This window comes from Mustela nigripes, chromosome 9, assembly GCF_022355385.1.
Source record: "Mustela nigripes isolate SB6536 chromosome 9, MUSNIG.SB6536, whole genome shotgun sequence".
Classification (NCBI taxonomy): Eukaryota; Metazoa; Chordata; class Mammalia; order Carnivora; family Mustelidae; genus Mustela; species Mustela nigripes.
The window spans coordinates 5145494-5164355 of NC_081565.1; the positions used below are offsets into that span (position 1 = coordinate 5145494).

Genomic DNA, 18862 nt, shown 5'->3' on the forward strand with positions numbered 1-18862 from the left:
CACTTCCCTAGTTGAGAGTCTAATGTGAAAAAGAAGCCTGGGGGAGTAGGAGCCTCGAGCTGTCCTGAAAAAACATTTGCGCGCTTCCCTCTGGAGTCCCGACCTCGTGGCCATGAGCACACAACTCTGGCAGACCCGGCCCACACAGGAAATTAAACCAAAGTCATGAATACAGAAATGCTTTTCTTCTCCAGTGCCATTTGACCTCTTCTATCAAACATTCTGCAGCATCTGGATTTGATCAAAGTTACATAATCAGGGGAAGTGGCCTGGAAAACACCTGGACTAGGCAGAAGGCCGATACTGGCCCAGGGGTGCCTGCGGATTTGAAGTCTGGGACGAGGAGGGACTGTCCCTAACACGGAGACCGCTGCTGGGAATTTCATGAGAGGGGATGAGCCCTTTGTCAGGAAGGAAAGGGCCTCCCACTGCTTTTTTGATTCAACAGGACGTCAGGATATCCAAGGCAGTCTCTCGATTTTCCTCTCCAGTTCTTGCTCCATTCCACAAATTAATGGCCAAAGCCCAAAGGGAAGTATTGCTCATGCATACCTCTGGATCGAGACGCTGAAGTGTGGCCACAGCCCAACACCAAAACCTTCCAGTCAAGTCCCAGTCCAGGCTGATGTCAAAATTGACTCACAATGTATAAATGCCAAGTTCCTTGCTTCATTTCATATTGAACTACGCTCGTCAACCTTAAAAATGATCACAGCTTACAAGGCCAACACTGCAGAATGTTCTTCAGCCTTCCGGCTTCATGAGGGGACTTTCTGCCAGGCCTGAGGTCAGGAAGTTAGACCCCTGAAGAAGGCCCGAGGCTTCATTCAAAAGAGAGGCCCCAAAACAGCTCCCCTCTTCTGTTCTTCCAGTGGATCTTTTGGTTACTGTTAAGTCTTGGGAGAGAAATTTCAGCATCTGCTATTATTCTTACTTTTTTTAGTGAACATTTTCTGCCTCATCCTTTCTGAGTCATACTTTAAGTCTTACTTAAGATTTGTATCTTCGAAAGTGCCTCTTGCCCCTTTTAAGACCCCTTTGTTATTATTTTACCATACCGTTCATCAGAAGGCTTCCATTCACCCATAAAACTCAGGCAAAGTCATTATTAATTAGCCAGTTGAGTACCAAGGATGGGGATAGCTTTAACACACACACACACACAGCCTCCAGGGACGCCTGGGTGGCTCAGTCTGTTAAGCACCTGGCTTAGGCTCAGGTCAGGATCTCAGGATGGAGCCCCTCTTCAGCCTCATGTTGGGAATCTCTGCTCAGTAGGGAGTTTGCTTCTCCCTCTCAAATAAATAAATAAAATCTAAAAAAATTAAATTAAATTAAAAAGCCTCCAAAAAGCTACGGCTTGGGGTGCCTGGGTGGCTCAGTGGGTTAAGCCGCTGTCTTTGGCTCAGGCCATGATCCCAGGATCGAGCCCAGCATCAGGCTCTCTGCTCAGCCGGGAGCCTGCTTCCTTCTCTCTCTCTCTGCCTGCTTGTGATCTCTCTCTGTCAAATAAATAAATAAATCTTAAAAAAAAAAAAAAAAAAAAAGCTACAGCTTTAACCAGGAGAATATCAAACTGTTTAAAAATCCAATAAAAATAATGCCACCAAATTCAGTGGGCCCATGTGTGTCAAACCTACTTCAATGGTACTCTAAAATGGCCTGGGTCTTTAAGGTACAATTTAAAGACAGTTTTACATGAAAGTAATCCTTTCTTAATTTAAAGTTGTGTGTCACTGATCAGAAACGTTCAAGAAAGATTCTCTGACACGGCCTGTCTGATCTAGACTTCCGTGGGCCAACAGAGAGTTATAACGTCAGTGAACTGCCAGGCCCTGTGGCCACTTCATAGTCCCGAGGGGAGGGGAGATTTCACCTCCGGGAAAAGCAGCCCTGGGAAGCTTCCCCCCTTCGGCAGGTGCTCCTGCCCCCATCCCCTCCGAGGACAGAGCAGCCCACACTGTATGGCTGGGACGGCCCTTCCCGGTCAGGGAGGGGGGAGGGCAGGGCGCGTCGGGAATGATAAATATTCCCCTCACTTCAGCTAGATTTCAATTACTTAACCCTTGTTGCTTTATTCTTATTTCCTTTGTGGGCCTTTCACTATTACCCTCCAGTTCCAGGCATCTCTGTAATTCAGAAATCTATAAAACAGATCCCTCAAAACAGAGGGAAGGCTTCATGTTTTATTTCAGACTCGGTTCCAACGGATGAGATCATGCTCGGACTATTCTCAAGTCAGTACACAACAGTCTCACACAACTTCTTATAAGATGAGCTTAGAGGAAAAGTATTATTTCCCACAATCTGAACTCGGTGAAAATCATTTTATCTACATTCTACATGGTCCTTTATTTCATAATTTACACCTTCACCCAGAGTGGTTAAAATTGTTTAAAAAACAAGCCTAGCTGAATACAGCCTTGACCTTAACCTCACACTCAACAAATTTCGCCAGCACCTCGAACGCTGTGTTATCTGCTGGGGAGCAGGGGTAGGCGAGGTGGTAATGATGCCAAGGATCACCACATGGCCTCTGCTCCTTGTGGGAAGAACACAGCTAAGGAAAAGGAACATGGCCTTGACAGTGGAAGTCAAACAGAAGACAGGCGCTGCCCTGTGGATTAATTTATAGGAACACAGACACTGAGGGTGAGGAGCTGTGAAGGGACCAGCTCACTGGCATCAGGAAGGATGTGGATCCTGAACAAGATCCTTAGCAAGGACAGCAGGACTATGACAGGCATCCAAGGCCAGCTGGCATACTGAGGCTACTAAGGGAGGGGTCTTCATCTGTGCTGGGCTGTGGCCCCTCTGGTGAGGTCTGGTATGCCTGAGAAGTCTGCAAATGCCCAGAATATAGAGGACTGCAAAGGAGAACAACTGGACTGAACTAGTCCTCAAAATCTTTCCAAAAAATTATTTGTGACACACCACTTCCTTATTAATGCATTAAATATATGGTTCTTTAAAAAAAAAAAAAAAGATTTTATTTATTTGGCAGAGAGAGACACACAGTGAGAGAGGGAACACAAGCAGGGGGAGTGGGAGAGGGAGAAGCAGGCTTCCCGCCGAGCAGGGAGCCCGATGCGAGGCTCGATCCCAGGACCCTAGGATCATGACCTGCACTGAAGGCAGATGCTTAATGACTGAGCCACCCAGGTGCCCTAAATATATGCTTCTTTATTAACACATTAAATAACAAGAACCAGGGGTAACTACTGTCATTTCAAAGTAGTGATATGTGTAAGCAAGAATCACAACTGTTAGATGACATAGAAATATCTGAGTTCTACCAGTGACAAAGTCACAAGTACCTCTAATATGACTGAGCTTTGTTGCCTACATTTTTAAAAAAATGAAACGCTAATTTTCCGTTAGAGGTCGGTGAAATAAAGTTCTAATATTTCCCCATCCAAGGACACGGAGCCCCTGTATTCTATCCCAAACCCCAAGAGCCTTCCAGGTTCACAACTCCTATACTACAGATGTGGTTCAGTAGAAACCCCAGTGATCTGACAGGGAGAGGGGCCTAGACAAGAGGCTGCTATAAATCAGTGAGAAGTCCAAATTATGCAGCTTTCTTTTTAAATAAATGCAGTTTTATCACACTTCCCACTAATGGGCATTATAAGCAGTAAGTTAAATAGGTTTCCAGAGAAACCCCCTTTATAAAATTGAAGAGTAAAAAGTAAAGTTATTTAAATTAGCCCAAGGTTTAACTATTTCCCCTGGAATCTGTTTACATTATAATGTTCCAAGCCAGTCAAGTTTAGAAAACAGAATTCTCCATGCTAACCTCTGTCTCTATCAGCAGTCCAAGTACTAAGCCTTTCTGAAGGTACACAGTCCATTCATTCTATCAAAAAGTAAAAAATTTGGGTGCCTGGGTGGCTCAGTGGGTTAAGCCTCTGCCTTCGGCTCAGGTCATGATCTCAGGGTCCTGGGATGGAGCCCTGCATCGGGCTTTCTGCTCAGTAGGGAGCCTGTTTCCTCCTCTCTCTCTCTCTGCCTGCCTCTGCCTACTTGTGATCTCTCTCTGTCAAATAAATAAATAAAATCTTAAAAAAAAAAAAAAAAAAGTAAAAAATTTAAAAAAAAATTCTCTATCACTTTCTAAGACTCTGTTCAAAGAAGCCTACAGTTCCTGGAGATGGAGCACAACAGAGACCCCAATAAAAGAACACCCCACCATCCTCAAAGCACTCTGAACATGATGGTCACCCCTCCCCGACCCCCACCTTGTCCCAGCTAAGTTTACGTCCACACTGTGGCCACTTTTCCTGCGAAATCTCCCTGGGCAGTCCCATCCTATCGCTGCCCACCACACCCCCGACCGGTCTCCCCTCTTTGACCCTGCCCTGCTCCACTCCCCCTCCACACCGCCACCAGAGGGGTCTTTCTAAAACGCAGGCCTGACCAAGCAGCTCTCCGGTTAAAATCACACGGGGTGGCGGCTGGCAGAAGCAGAAGAGGAAGCCCAGGACGGCTCTGCCCGTCACTGGGTGGCCACTACTGGCCAAGAGGGTCGCCAGTGGCAACACAAGAAGAGAGAGGTCAGGTGCCTTGCAGGGTCTCTGGAGGTCTGCAGAGAACACGGAAGACACGGCTCCTGGCAGGTAACAGGCTCTCCAAAGATGGCTGGGGTTCTCCTTCCTCCCACTGTGGCACAAGCCCGAGCTCCTGAGTGGGCACAGAAAGCCCTTCAGGGACTGGTATGGGGCCAGCTCCTCCCACAGCCCCCAGCTCCCCATACCTCTGGCGGCTTCCCCCACATAAACCCTGTGGCTGCCTCATCTCGTGTGCACCCTGACAAGTGCCATTTACTCTCCCCGGAATGCCTTCCCAGCTTTCCCAGCCGACTCCCCTGCCCCCTGCCCCGCCTACGTCTACCGAACCTGACCGGTCCTTCCCACTTCCTACCTCCTCACCCCGGGGGGATAAGTGCCACCCACCTCATGGGTGAGGAATCTGTAAGCCTGGGCTCCAGGGCAGACAAGCATTGTTTAAACCTTAGTCCATCAGCAGCCTCCGGGTCCCCGCTGCACCACAGGGCAACAATGGCATCTACCTAGCCGGGCTGTCAGGAGGACTCCATGCACATTGGATGCACAAAATTTCTGCACCAATGTCAAGTGTGGTACCTGATCACAGGGCCCTGCACTGCGGGGCAGGTACTTCCTCATTTATTACTGTCCCCACAAAACTGTGGACTCCGGGCCAGAGCCCGGCTTTCCTACCACAGTCTTCACCGCCTGCCTCGTGCAAGGCAGCGTGCACGGCACTGGCGGGTGTTTCTTCCAGGCAGCCGCTGTGTAGGACAGGCGGTACTTGTGTTTAGCAACAAGGTTAAAAATTAAGTCATGAAGGAAGAGTGCACCTCAACGATCTGTTCACCTGCAGCCAGAACGGCAGAAAGACAGAAGGATGCAAACTAAAGGCGCATCACCAGGGAAGCTTTTGTGAAGCTCTGGGAAATGCAGCCATTTTTTAAAATGGATTGTAAACCATTGTTAAGATCCTAAAACAAGGTGCAACATAAAAGTCCATTTCTCTGCGCTTTCAAAAGAAACAGGATTTGTTATAGTCCCGGCACAGGCAGACAGCACCTCCACGCACGTTCTGTCTGTGAGGGAGGAACGGTTCCCCGAGTCCCTGCACTGGCCCAGATTCAAACTGTTTGCAGTGAGCCCGCTAACCGTACAAGCATTTTTATTCTGTCACAGGCCATTTGCAGCAGACTGAAAGCCTCCCCCTCTGCCTGCCAGGCCTGGGATGGTTTGCAAGCATTCATTTCACATTTCCTGTCCTCCCTGAAAGGGTCATCAAGGACTCCTGGATCATTTTAGACCAGACTCACTGAAGAAAAAGGGCCACCCGACGGCAGGTAATGTCCCCAGAAGGTCTTGTTAGCCATTATTATTCCTACTGCTAATCTCAGTGATAGAATGTGATCAAAAAAAGGTATGCGTTCCAAAAATCAATGACTAATTCTATCCATGGCCCACTTTTTAAAATCAATTTTAAGATGTATGGTGTACAGTGCTGTTAATGACATCTGAGGACTGGTAAGATTGATAGGGATTAGGTCTTTAAAGAGAATTTAAGAGCAAAGAGTTTCAAGTTTATGCAACCAAGTGTGAAAGAAGAGTGGATGGTACTGATTGCTGGCTTCCCGAGGGCCAGGACTGTGCCAAGCACCGTGTCTGCACTGAACCCCAGGAGCCTACTAAGCAGGCGCTCTCATGACCGCTGGAGAGGCCAGGCGGCGGGAGCAGAGGTGAGGCTACTCCTCCACCTCTCCCTCGGCTCCCCGTGCCCCAGCCCGGCCACCAGTCTGCATGGCTCCCACTCAGTCTCTCATTCTACTTTCTGTCTCAGAATCTGGCTTTCTTCCTTGCTCCCCTCGGGGTCTCTCCCTCTGCTGACCTCCGGCCATCCTCCCTCAGGCCCCTGTCCCCCCCAGCCTTTCTCATCTGGGTTCACTCCTTCTGGTCTCAGCCTTTCTCTGCCTCCCTCTCCTCTGTAATTCCCAAATGTCTCCCAGTCTCATTCATCGGACTTCCCTGTCACCACCACCCAATACAGACAGCAGAATCAAGGACGCACGGTGTGGGTTAAGAAAGGAGGATCTGAAAGCCAACTTCCGAGATTAACAACTCTCATCATCCCAGGGCCAAGTTAGCCTCTCAAATGTCAGTAATTAGCTTTGGAACTGTAACTTCACTAGGCAAGAAAACAAGATCGACCATAGTGTGCTTTGTGTTTTTTTGTTTTGTTTTGTTTTAACAAATGTAACTTTGAGCCTCACTGACTATGAGAAGTGACTTAATCTGCCCTCTCTGGGGCTTGAACTCAGGACGTTCAGATCGAGAGTGACTCTGTCAGTTGCACTGAGGGCAATTTAAGATTGAGCACAATTTGGTCATTGTTCCAGCTGAGTATGGGTACAAGGAGTTTAATGGGCTATCTGCTTTTCTTACAGACTTAGAATTTTCCATTTAAAAAAGTAAAAAAAAAAAAAAAAAAAAAAAAAAAAAAAGATTTATTTTATCAATCTTTTAGTGTTTAATTATGAGCCACTATTACACAGGAAAAGCTAAATTCTTCCAATAACCCATTTCATCGTTAGTTTTTGTTGTATATATTTTTTATTTCATCTTTTCTAGTTTTATAGAGATACGACTGGCATAAAACAATGTATAAATTTCAGGTGTACAACATAATAATTTGATACAGGTCAATAATGTGAAATGATCAGTCACCATAGTAAGTGAACATCCATCACCACAAGGCTGCAAATCTTCCCTATGAGGACAACTTTGAAGATCTCCTCTCTTAGCAACTTTCAAATCTACAATACAGTACTATCAACTAGTCATCATGTTGTACAATGTTGTCATATATTTTCAAGCTTATCTATGGACAATTTTCCCTATTTCTACTGTAGATCAGTGATTACAATGGCAAAATTATGATGATTTTAGAACAAAGTAACGAGTAGTATGAGATGTTCAGTTTTCACTATTTGGAGCTGCAGAAATACTGCCTCTGGAGGGAGTAAGATGCCAATCTTGAACCAATGGGAGTTCTTCTTCCACAATTAAAACATTCGCCATGGGCATAAGAAAGGATCAGAGAGGGAGGCACGCCTTGCTGGCTCAGTCAGAAGAGCATATGTGACTCTTGATCTCACAGTTGTGAGTTCAAGCCCCATGTTGGGTGTAGACATGATGTAAATAAATAAAACCAAAACGGGGGGGGGGGGCAGGATTAGAGAAAGGGAAGGTATCTTTCCTTAAAACCAATGACAGGAAGTATTAATTCTATGCACCAAAGCAAACTTGAAACAAATGGTTTTATTAACAAGAAAAACCATGGGCAAGGTTCAGCTTATTTCTATCATGACTTCAAGCAATGGAGAAACAGGCAATGCCACATTTTAGCTAAATATTTGTTTAAAATAACAGTTAATGTGCTATAATACCTTGCTCTTTGCGAGGCTCTATGCTGAACAATTTAAACAAAATCTCTCGTGCAAATCTCCCCACTCAACAAGGCAGGGACTCCCGCGAGTTGAATTTGAGAGATGAGAACACCGAGGCTCCGAAAGCGGCGTGCCCCAGACCGGCAGGCACGGCCGGCTGGCAACCAGGCCCAGGCTGCCGGCTCTGCGGCCACGTGCCCCACATGAGACCAGGACTTCCGCAATGCCCTTACCATAGAACAACCTGGATCAGTATAAATACAAATACTTAGCATTTTATTGGTTTCAAAAGCTTCACTGGAATCCTCTCCCAGATCCTCAAAACAATCCTCTAAGGTGGGCTGCACGGAGGATGTCCGGTCTTTCTGTGTTAGAGGTAAGTAAGGAAGCAGAAAAGCTGAGAGGTCAGACAGAAACTGGGATCTCCCAACTCTGGATTCACAAGCAGTCCCAGCCAGAGTGAACTGGGGCCCTTCTCCTCTTCTCTAGAAACCTCGCAGCGCTGGTGGGAGAGCAAAGTGAGGATGTGTGTGAAGTGCTCAGGGCCGAGGCCCCAGCACATCAGAAGCGCCCGAAAGCGTGAATGTACCCTCGAACGAGAGGGCTGGCGAGAGGGCTGGCTGGCGGGCTGGCTGGCGCTCTATTAGGCTCCTAAAAAAGCCTCACATTTTCTTTGTTACTAAACAAGGGAAGCCTGTGATGACCTCAGGAGAGAGTATTTAGAAAAAGAGCATAAGCTTCTCTGAAGCAGAAGTTCTGAACAGTTTATCTGTGTGGCTGGCACCACATAAAGCATTCGCCAGAAAGTTAACTGCTGAAAAGAAGCATTTAAAAGCAGGCCCTTAAAATAAATTTACAAAGTTCAAGAAGAGTTCATTTCACAAGACATTAAATTTCGATTCCAAACATTACAGAACTAGCATATCCATGTACAAAAGTCATGCACAACGTACACAAATACAAACACGAACAAAGAAAACTGGAAAAAAAGCAGATTCAAATGGCTGGTGTTCGTGTTTTCTTCCACATATCTATGGGAAAGAAATAACCAGAAAATTCAGTGTTTGAAGTAGACCTAAGGTTGTAAAATTAAATGTGGTCATGGTGAAAGATGCCGCTATAAACATACCTTTTCAGAGGTGGAACACAAAACTCAAATGCTATAAATACTTATTATATGCATAGGCTATTCCCAGAAGGATACATGAGAAACTGAGTGATTGTCTCTGGATATATGGAAACTGGATAGGAGACACAATTACTTTTCACAAAATACCCTTTTAGAATTTATCATGTACAGCTATTTCAAAATACATTTAAAATTTTTATTTCTATTGGTAAAGATAATCATTTTTATCAATATTAATTTTCTAGGAAAGAAAGAATAACCTATTTCAGGCATTCGAGTGTTTCTTAAAGACACTATTTTAACATCCATGGAGAGTGCCAAAGGTCACAGTCACAGTTAGTAAAGCACAGAAGAGCTAAAACTGGGCTCTTTGGAGTCAGACAGAATGGGTTCAAATCCCGGCACCACCACTTGCTAGCTCTGGGACCTCAGGCAAGTTTCCTAATCTGGTAAATTAGATTCTTTCTTCATCTATAAAGAAGAAATAACCACAAGGCCATCATGAGAAATAAGCACACTAAATCCAAGACAGAATGCCCAAACACAGCTTGGCATACAATAAGCATTTAATTGTTTCTTTGACAGCCAGGCCTGGGTAGCAAGTAGATGAGTGATCCAAGTTGCGTTTAGGGCTGAACCCTCTTTGACATAATGGAAAACTTGACCATATTCAATTCTCTGTGACCTGAGCTGCCTGAGCCCTGAGTGGGTGTCAATAAACACTGATTGATTGATTTAGGATGTCAGTAAAAACGGAAAGGCTGGATTACTTATCCAGATGTTGGCAATTGTTCTTCCCTAGAGACTAACAGCCCGTCCAGTCTTCAAGAAACCATCACTGAGGTTAAATTCTCTCCACTTAAAAAACAGTAATTCCATTGACTTTCTCCAATTAAATATACCAGCAAAGTAAGGGAAACTCAGTAAGGAGGGAGAATTCCTACAGTGATTCCTTCCTAGATGCCACCTTAACCCAAGGCAGTCTGTGGTTTTTCTGAGACTTGGGAGGCTGCATTATTTCAAGACAGGACAGAATAAGACATTTAGGATTAGATAACCCTCCCCAAACCCCAATAATTACAACAGCCAGGTACACACTAAATCTCCAGTTAACCCCAAAACACAAAACAGTATCACAGCTCTGCTGTGACCTAAACTTTCCTCCAGCTCTGCAACTACAAAAGTCCGTTCTTCTACTCCCCGACAGGCGGTCCATCTGCAAAATGGAGATGATAATGCCTAACACTAACTCGATACAGATGTAAATGAGAATGTGTTCAGAATTTTGAGCAACTCGGAAAATAAGTGACGGATTACTGAAGATGATTTTGGCTGCCTCGGATGCCAACTTTTAGGGACAAATAAACCATCTCCTCCCTCCAAATGCTGGATTTTGTGAGCCTGCTCCAAAGCCCCAAATCCCAAACAGGGAAGGGGACAGATGGGTGTACATATACTGTGTAGCAAGGGCAAAGAGGTTTCACCTACCTCAACTGTGCTTAAGGTTTGAGTTTGAGTTGCTTATGTGATTCCAGGCAGGCCCTCAAGTCAGAAAAAAAAAAAAAAAAAAAAAAAAAAAAGGTGCCCAGTGAGGGTTGTCGGGTATATATATTAGGAAAAAAAGTTGTAAGAAAGAGAGGTTAGGCCATTTATAAGGCCTTCCTTTATTTCTCTTTCATTTTAAAAAGTAAAATATTACAACTTCATGGCACTATAGCAAAAATTCTACTTGTTCTAAAATGAGTTTTACGTTTCTATTCCTATTTTAAGTCCTAAGTGAAAAGGACAGAAAAAGGACAGCAAGATTATATCTGGGATGATCAGTCCCTAAGTCAGATCGATTTCGTCCACTGGAAGCAACAAGATGAAAACAACCGAGCACCATCCGCACTTCATTCCCCCCCACCCGTTGTAACGGGTACAGAGAAGGGAAGTCAACAGGAAAGAAGAAGACAGGGGTGAGAGAAGCCAAGTAGAATGCAAAGAAGGCAAAAGTAAGATGCCTGGCTCTGCGCTTCACGGAGGGAACCTAACATGAGCTTCCCCTCCCCCGCCAAGGACTCTGGACTCATTCACAACGCCTTCCTAAAATCTGCAATTTCGCTTCCTCCCCGCCAACCCGAAAAGGGAGAATTCCTAAGACCTCTTCGTGGTCTGCAGATAACACTGGGTTGGGGTTGTGAGCGTGGGGTGTGGGGTAGAAAGATCGCTTGAAATTTTGTATCCATAAATGGTAGAGCCGTGTTCCTTTGTACACGATCCTTAATGAAAATCACATGTTTCACAAACACGGGTAGACCTTTTTTGACACATAATTCCCAATTAACGGTAGAAATTCCACAGCGAGGGCTCACAAGGCCGTTCGGGCCTCTAGAGATCGCTTTCTCCAACTTTCTCGGGGAGAGCCGCGCGGCTGGGGGCCCGGCGACGTCGCCATCCCGGTCCCGGCGCGGGCTCTCCCGGGGTTAGGGCGCGAGGACGGGAGCCCCGCGCCCTCCCGCTCGGCCCGCGGCGCCCAGGCGCGGTCGCAGGAAAGAGAGAAAGAGCGAGAGAGGGAGGGAGAGAAAGGGAAAGGGAAGGGAGGGCCGAGGAGGGAGAGGAGGGAGCGCGCGCGGGCGGGTGCGGCCCGGGAGGGCCCGGCCGGTGCCCCGCGGCCGCCCTGACCCGCTCGGCGCCGGCCGGCGCTTACCTTCCAGGTAACAGCTGGAGGACGACGAGAGACCCTTCTTGGATTTGCAGCCCACCAACTTCAAGCAGATCTCCAACATTTTCGCGTGCCGGCGGCCTAGCGGCCGGCCTCGCCCGGCTCGCTGCGCCGCGCGCTCAGGCCCGGCGCGCCCGGCTGGCCCCGCGCGCCCTCCCGCGCCCCGGCGGCCCCGCCACGCCGCCTCGCCAACGCCCCGCGCGCCCGCCCATGGCCGCGGCGGCTGCGTCTCGGTCTCCGCTCCGGACGCTCCAGTTAACAAAGGGCCCGGAGTCCGGCCCGCGAGGCCCGCCCCCGCCGCTGCCGCCGCCGCCGCCTTAACCCTTTCCGCGCCGCGCCGGCCAGGCGGCCGCCCCGCTCTTCCCGGCGATCGCAGGCCCACCCCGGCCCTGGCCCTCTGCGGGGTTCCCAAACCAACCCGGGGCCGGCTTCTAAGTCAATAGGGGGGCTGTTTTGAGGTGCAGCGTCTAGTGGTTCTCAACGTGGCTAAGTCCTAACGACCCAAGAAAGACCTGGGCTACTCGGGCTGCCAGAAGCGCAGGCCTGCTCAGCACCACCTTTGGAACCTCGAGTATCCCTCTGGCGAGATGCCCCCAACCTGCACTGCTTACAGTGGAACAACGCTGGTGCGCAGGGGCTCTGGTCAGCCCTGCGTCCCCAAAATTTTGGTGAATAATGCAAATTCCTTTGCAGTTAACAATACTGGTTTCATTTAAGTTCACTGAGTTTACAATGATTAAGGCTAACTCAGTGGTTGTGTAAAAGAATGAATAATCAGAGAGCTAGAACCCACATGACAACCCCCGAAGGTATGCAAGACCTTTGTCAAATCATACATTCATACAAGGAGGTGGCTGGAAACGGAAGAAGTTAAGTTCAAATTCAAACATAATTTCTGATTATAAGTAAAGGCAATCCAGCTTTCCCAGCAAGTACCCGTCAGAGGCAGGGCCCACTTCCCTGCTTTGCCTCATTTTCTTCACGAGGAAACTTTTGTCCTTGTTTGGTAAATGCCATGGGTACTATTATTTAAAACCCATTTCATTGCTGTATAGGGCTGAAATCTTTAGAACTCTGGTTAGGACTGACAATATACATTATTATATATAAAATTACAATAATCACAATAGTGTATTACTTGGCATAAAGCCAGAAATCTAGATCGGTGGGAAATAACAGGGAACCCAATCACACCAAATCATTTAATAAAAATCAGATATATTTCAGTAACAATAAGAAAAGGAATTTATTTAATAAATATTTATTTAACAAAGAGTGTCAGATAACCACAGCAGAAAAATTACTGTAGCTCACATCTTAGAACACACTTATAACGAGAGAGAATAGGTACTGAGACCTTACTGTGTGTCAGACACTTATGAGAAACCTGTTCCATTCACTGCAACACCGCATTTGCACAATGATCCTGCGAGGAAAAGAGAATCAGTATCCCAATTCTTCAGGTTAAAACCTGACAGAGAAGTCACGCGACCTGCCCAAGGCACCTTAGTTGGAAACCAACCCTGCTTTGCCCAGTTCCAAGGATCAGGCTCCTGACCAGTGCATGACACAGCCTCTCCCATCAATAATAAGTTCCAAGTAGATTAAAACCTTGGATTTCTGGGGATGCCTGGGTGGCTCAGTTGTTAAGCATCTGCCTTCAGCTCAGGTCATGATCCCAGGGTCCTGTGATGGAGCCCTGCATCAGGCTCCCTGCTTCTCCCACTCCCCCTGCTTGTGTTCCCTCTCTTGCTGTCTCTGTCTCTCTGTCAAATAAATAAATAAAATCTTTATAAATAAATAAATAAATAAAACCTTGGATTTCCGTATCTTCAGTTAAATAGCTAACATCATGTATTTCAGAGGAAGGGCTGGTTAAGAGACCCTGTCTGCGAGTGGTCACCCCCAGAAGGCAAAGCTGGACTCGTGTGTATACCTCCCAGCCTGTCCTGTAACAAGAGAAATCTGGGTACCTTGGAGTGGCTAAGTAACAAGATCTTCATATAGGTCTGCCAAATACAGCACATAAAAATTCACAATTGGACTGGATGGGACCAGTGTACATCACAGGGGCTCTCAGCCACGGCATCCTCAGCTCTTCGAGGGTGTCCTACCAAATTCTGATCAATGTACAAAATGTGTCTGTCCTGCAGCTGAGTGGCCCTAGGTCTGGCTAGGGCTGTGATACCAGCTCAGGGCTCATGAGCCCCTAAGAACGTGCGGTCCAGGAAGTAGGGATGCAGTTCCCACCATGTGGAGACACAAAGTGACAAGTGCACCAACTTTGGATGCTGTCTAGGTTCTGGGAGGCACTGTCGTTCTGCTAGAGAGCCCGCAGGTAGGGACTGCTGACTTGTTTAGTGTTGTCTTAAAAACTTTCAAACTCCATGTATAAAGCCAAAAATAAAATTCAAAGGGTGCCACCAGTACAAACTGAAAAATACAGTATATCTGTTTTAGTGCCATTCTGGAAAGTTCAAGGGCTTTGGACCAAGCTACAATAAAGTCCATCATTGATACAGCAATACAGATGTAAAGAACTATATCTAAATTGGCAGTTTAATGCTAAGAATTATATACTAATAGGGATTTTTCTGGTTCTAACCATATTCTTGAATACTATCAGTTAATACAGGCCCAGATATTTGTTTGCATGTCTTGTATTATATTGGATGTAAGTTTATTTTAAAAAGCTAATGACTATTACTAATATTCTCTTCTTGAGTCTACAATGACTTTATCCTCTTAAGTCCTCTTAAAATGAGTAATGCTTATAAACTGTGTCCAAATCTTTTAAATTTTAGTTATAAAACCATGCATCAACAGGCCTGGCAAAACATGGAATTAGCAACAACAAATACTGAAAATTTTGCCAAACTGTACAGTACCATATCAAACTGTTCTTTCCAGATCCAGCTTTTGATGGTTTTGAAACTCATTTGCAAGATACAAAAAGCACTGTTACAAGTAAATAAAGGAAAACCTCCATCTTTTTGCTAGAATGAAAAAAGGCCCAAGAAAGCTGCCCCTTAAGCAACCTTAAACCCATAGGCATTAACTTAAACAAGCAAAGAAATGAAAAAGACTGTGAACTAACTTGTTTGTTCTGTTGCATTCAGTTTGGGAAAGAAGCAGGTGTTTAATATGCGCCTGATATGTGCCAGGCACAAGGTCACAACAATTCCATTTCACGGGTACGAAAACTTGAGAGGGCGGGGAGAGAGTTCTAAGTTCACACAGCCTGAAAGCAGTATGGTCCAAAGCCCCTGACCTTTCCAAAATGGCACATAATTTTCAATTTAAGTGGAAAGATACTATGAGCAAAGCTAGAGGATGAAATAAAAATCATTAACTGTTGGGGAAAATGTTTTAAGAGAAAACAATTCAGAGAATTAGAACTATTTAAAAATATTTTAAAATGTATTCAAAAAGAATGAATTTAGGGCCTTAATTAAAGTATGTGATCTGAGCCATATTTCTGAAAGTATAGTTCATGGACTTTTTAGAAAAATTTTATCTACTTGTTTGAGGGGAGGGGGGCGAGAGAGCAAGCGCACACGTGAGAGAGGAAGGGACAGAGGGAGAGAGAGAACTCCAAGCAGAGCGCGGAGCCAGAGGTGAGGCTGGACCTCCCAGGTGCGCCTGTGGATAACCTATTTGGAATCACCTGGGACACTCTCTTAAAAGGCACACTCTTGGGGGTGCCTGGGTGGCTTAGTCAGTTAAGTGTCTGACTCTTGGTTTCAGCTCAGTCATGATTTCAGGGTCACGGAATTGAGCCCCCGCTTCATGCTCCCCACTGGGCTGGAGCCTGCTTGGGATTCTCTCCCTCTCCCTTCCGCTCTGCCCCTCCCCGAGCGCACACAGGCATGAGCGCCCGCGCTCTCTCTCTCTCTCTCTCTCAAATACTCTCTCTCTCTCCCTCTCAAATAAATAAATACATAAATCTTTACCCGGAAATAAATAAAGAAATAAAATAAAATGCAGACTCCTGGTTTCTACTCTAGCCTTTAGAATCAGAATACACGGAATGGGCTCCATCTTAACAAGTTCCCCAGAGGATCTGTGTGTATACTTAAGGTTGAAAACCACACGTTTTTGAGAAGAGTTGCTTCTTATTTTCACCAGGAATAGGACAAACAGGAATGGGTATTTCTAAATTTTTTTCCCTTTAAAGGCAATTTTTTCTTTATATCTTTTTAAAGATTTTATTTATTTGAGAGAGTGAGCAAGCACGAGCAGGGAAAGGGCAGAGGGAGAGGGTGAAGCAGACTCCCCATGGAGCAGGGAGCCCCACAATGGGCTCCATCCCAGGACTCTGGGATCCTGACCTAAACTGAAAGCTTAACTGAGCCACCCAGGTGTGCCCCTAAAGGCAGTATGTTTAATTCTAGAACAAATTACCAAAGGAGGATGCTTCTCTTATGATTTTAGGCTAAAGTCAATTTTTTTTTAAGTTTGGAGTTCAGTCCTATTTAAAAGGGGGAGCTGAAGTGGGTTAAGGGAGAGAGGCAGGAAGCCTGCCACGTGGCCTGGTTTGGGACCCCCCCCCCCCAGGACCAAATGATCCCAAATGTGACTGACCCCTCCACTATTTCCACCCCAGCCAATAACTCTGGGGTGGAGGGTGTGGAGAGCAAACATCTTGAGGCACGTACACGCTGTTTCACATGCACCTGCCAAAAACCCCACGTGCTCTGACTCTGCAAACACTCTCCAGTGACAGCCCGCTGGCTTCTCTGGCTCTGCGTGTCCAGCGTGTGTCCAAATGAAGGGAAGGAGGCTCAGAACAGCCTATCAGTCACATCCATTCAGGCCACTGTATAAGGACACTCATGTATCTCTTTGTCTCGTAACTTTTCGGGAAGATTGAACGACCTGGGGGTTGAGTGTCACAAAGGCCTGCTGACTCTGGACTGGGGAGGCCCCGCCGCGAGGCTGGGTGAGCTACGTCTCGCAGCCTGGCTCTCAAGAGCACCTCTGCCACCCGCTGCGGTGGCCTGGGCAAGTGACTTCACGTCCCAGAGCCTCCACTGTCTCAGCTGTCACACTGGGGGGAGGCACTCTCTCACAGGGTTATGAAGATTAGGAACAACACATGGAAGGGGCTCCACAGACAGTAGCTATGGTTATTTCCAAAAGAGCCCTCTTACCAGATCAGATGATGGCCTGGGTTCCTGCCTAAGTCTTACTGGGACTAAGTCAAGAGCTAAAATTAACAAATGTGATATGTGAAAATGATTCCAGAAAGCACAGTCTGAGGGAGTGAAAGCAGTCTGGAGGGTTTCCAAGGGACAAGGAATCCATTTATTTTATTAGGGGAAAGAAACCCTAGCTATGGAGTAGGTCTAGCAACGATGATCGCGATGTCACGGAGTCCCACCTTTCGTCGGGCAGCCGGGGACTGCAACCACAGCTTGGTGGCGAATCACAGATTCCACACCCCACATCTTTAATGGGGGCCTGTTTCAGGCCCAGGACCTGACAAGCTAGCAGCACAGAGGACTGTCTCTCAGGTAACACTGACTGTTTTGTTAGTTCCCTTGGTACTTCCAGAGACACAGTTCTCAGCTGGAGGCCAATCCTGAACTGTCTTCCAGTAAAACTACTTTCTAGAAAAATCTCATTATCGTAAGACTCCACTACATGTTTATAATTAACAAGTCAAATGTAACTATTAAACTAACTTTTCTCTAAGAGGAAGCTAATTTATTATTGGTATGCCCATTTTATTCTTTATTAATTTTAATTTTTGTCTTATACCAAGGTTAAAAATCAAATAGTACTCGAGTTTTGTAATAAACACAGCAGTCCCCTGACGCCATCCCCGAGCCTCCAGCTCGAGGCAGGCAGCCTCCTTCAGATTTCTAATTAATATTCTCATGTTGTTGTTTCTGGATTTGTCAGCTTTCCACATTATATATTAACTTATTACAGTAGTATCCCAACATCCCTAAACAGTAAAATCATAATTTTGGGTTAAGTCAATGGTCAGTGTTTACATTGCTGTGATTATGTAAATATTGTTCACTGTTCTGTCAATAATATACTATGCATCTTTCCTTTATTTATCTTGGAGATACTAATTGCCTTGATTTTTTTCATTTGGTTAATCTTCTACACATCTATTATTATTACCCCCCAAATATTTCAAAGATCCATCAAACACCTAGTAGTATTTTTTCCAAATACTAAAACACTTAAAATATTCCCAGTTCTATTTATTTTTATTTTTAAAAATATTTTATTTATTCATTTATTTGGGAGAGAGAGAGAGCGTGCAAGGGGGGAGAAGGAGAGGAAGAGGGACAAGCAGACTATGTGCTAAGCATGGAGCCCAATGTGGGGTTCGATCCTATGACCCCGAAATCATGACCTGAACTGAAACCAAGAGTCATATGCTCAACCAGCTGAGCCACCCAGGTGCCCCCTCAGTTCTATTTACTGACTTCCATCCTCGTTTTGCTGGAATACATTGTCCAGTGGCTTCCTGAAAAAAAGAGGGGAGGGAGGGTACATTCCAGAAGATGCCTTTCTTTTATCCTGCTCTGACAGTTTGGGTGGGTATACAGAATTCTAGGTTAAAATTAATTTTTCCCAGTTAATTTTGAAGATGTTTTTTCACTAGCTTCTATTTTCTAGTATTGTTTAGAAATGCAATTCCACTCTGATTCTTGATCCTTTATATATGAAGCTCTTTTTCTCTTTGGAAGCTTTGGAGTATCTTCTAATACCCTTGGTGTTCTGAAATTTCACAAGGACACAGCTGGGAATGAGTCTTTTATCATGTTGGCACTCGGGCGCTAAAACAATTCAAAGATTTAAGTCATTTGGCTCTGGAGAACTCTGAGGTTTTCCCTGATGCTATCTCCTCAGTTTTCCTCTATTTTCTTTGGCTCTCTCCTTCTAGAATTCCTATTGGATGGATACTGAAGCCCTGGGACTGAGCTTCCAATTTTCTTATCCAATCTCTCTCATTGTCCACGTCTTTTCTTTATGTACTGCTTCCTGCAATAAGGTGTATTCTGAGTCTTCTGCTGAA

The 18862-nt window shown here is 45.7% G+C and overlaps 1 protein-coding gene across 4 annotated transcripts in view; it reads right to left on the reverse strand.

Moving 5' to 3' along the window:
- ABL1 (ABL proto-oncogene 1, non-receptor tyrosine kinase) overlaps window positions 1–18862 on the reverse strand; it is a 137341-nt gene that overhangs the window by 40145 nt on the left and 78334 nt on the right. The window contains exon 1 of one of the 4 annotated variants that reach the window (XM_059410525.1): window positions 11806–11952. The exons of the other annotated variants lie outside the window; for them this stretch is intronic. Within the exon in view, the coding sequence (XP_059266508.1) occupies window positions 11806–11884 (79 nt within the window). The 5' untranslated portion in view covers window positions 11885–11952. Of the gene's footprint in view, window positions 1–11805; window positions 11953–18862 lie in introns of those variants that run through there. 4 annotated transcript variants of the gene reach the window in all.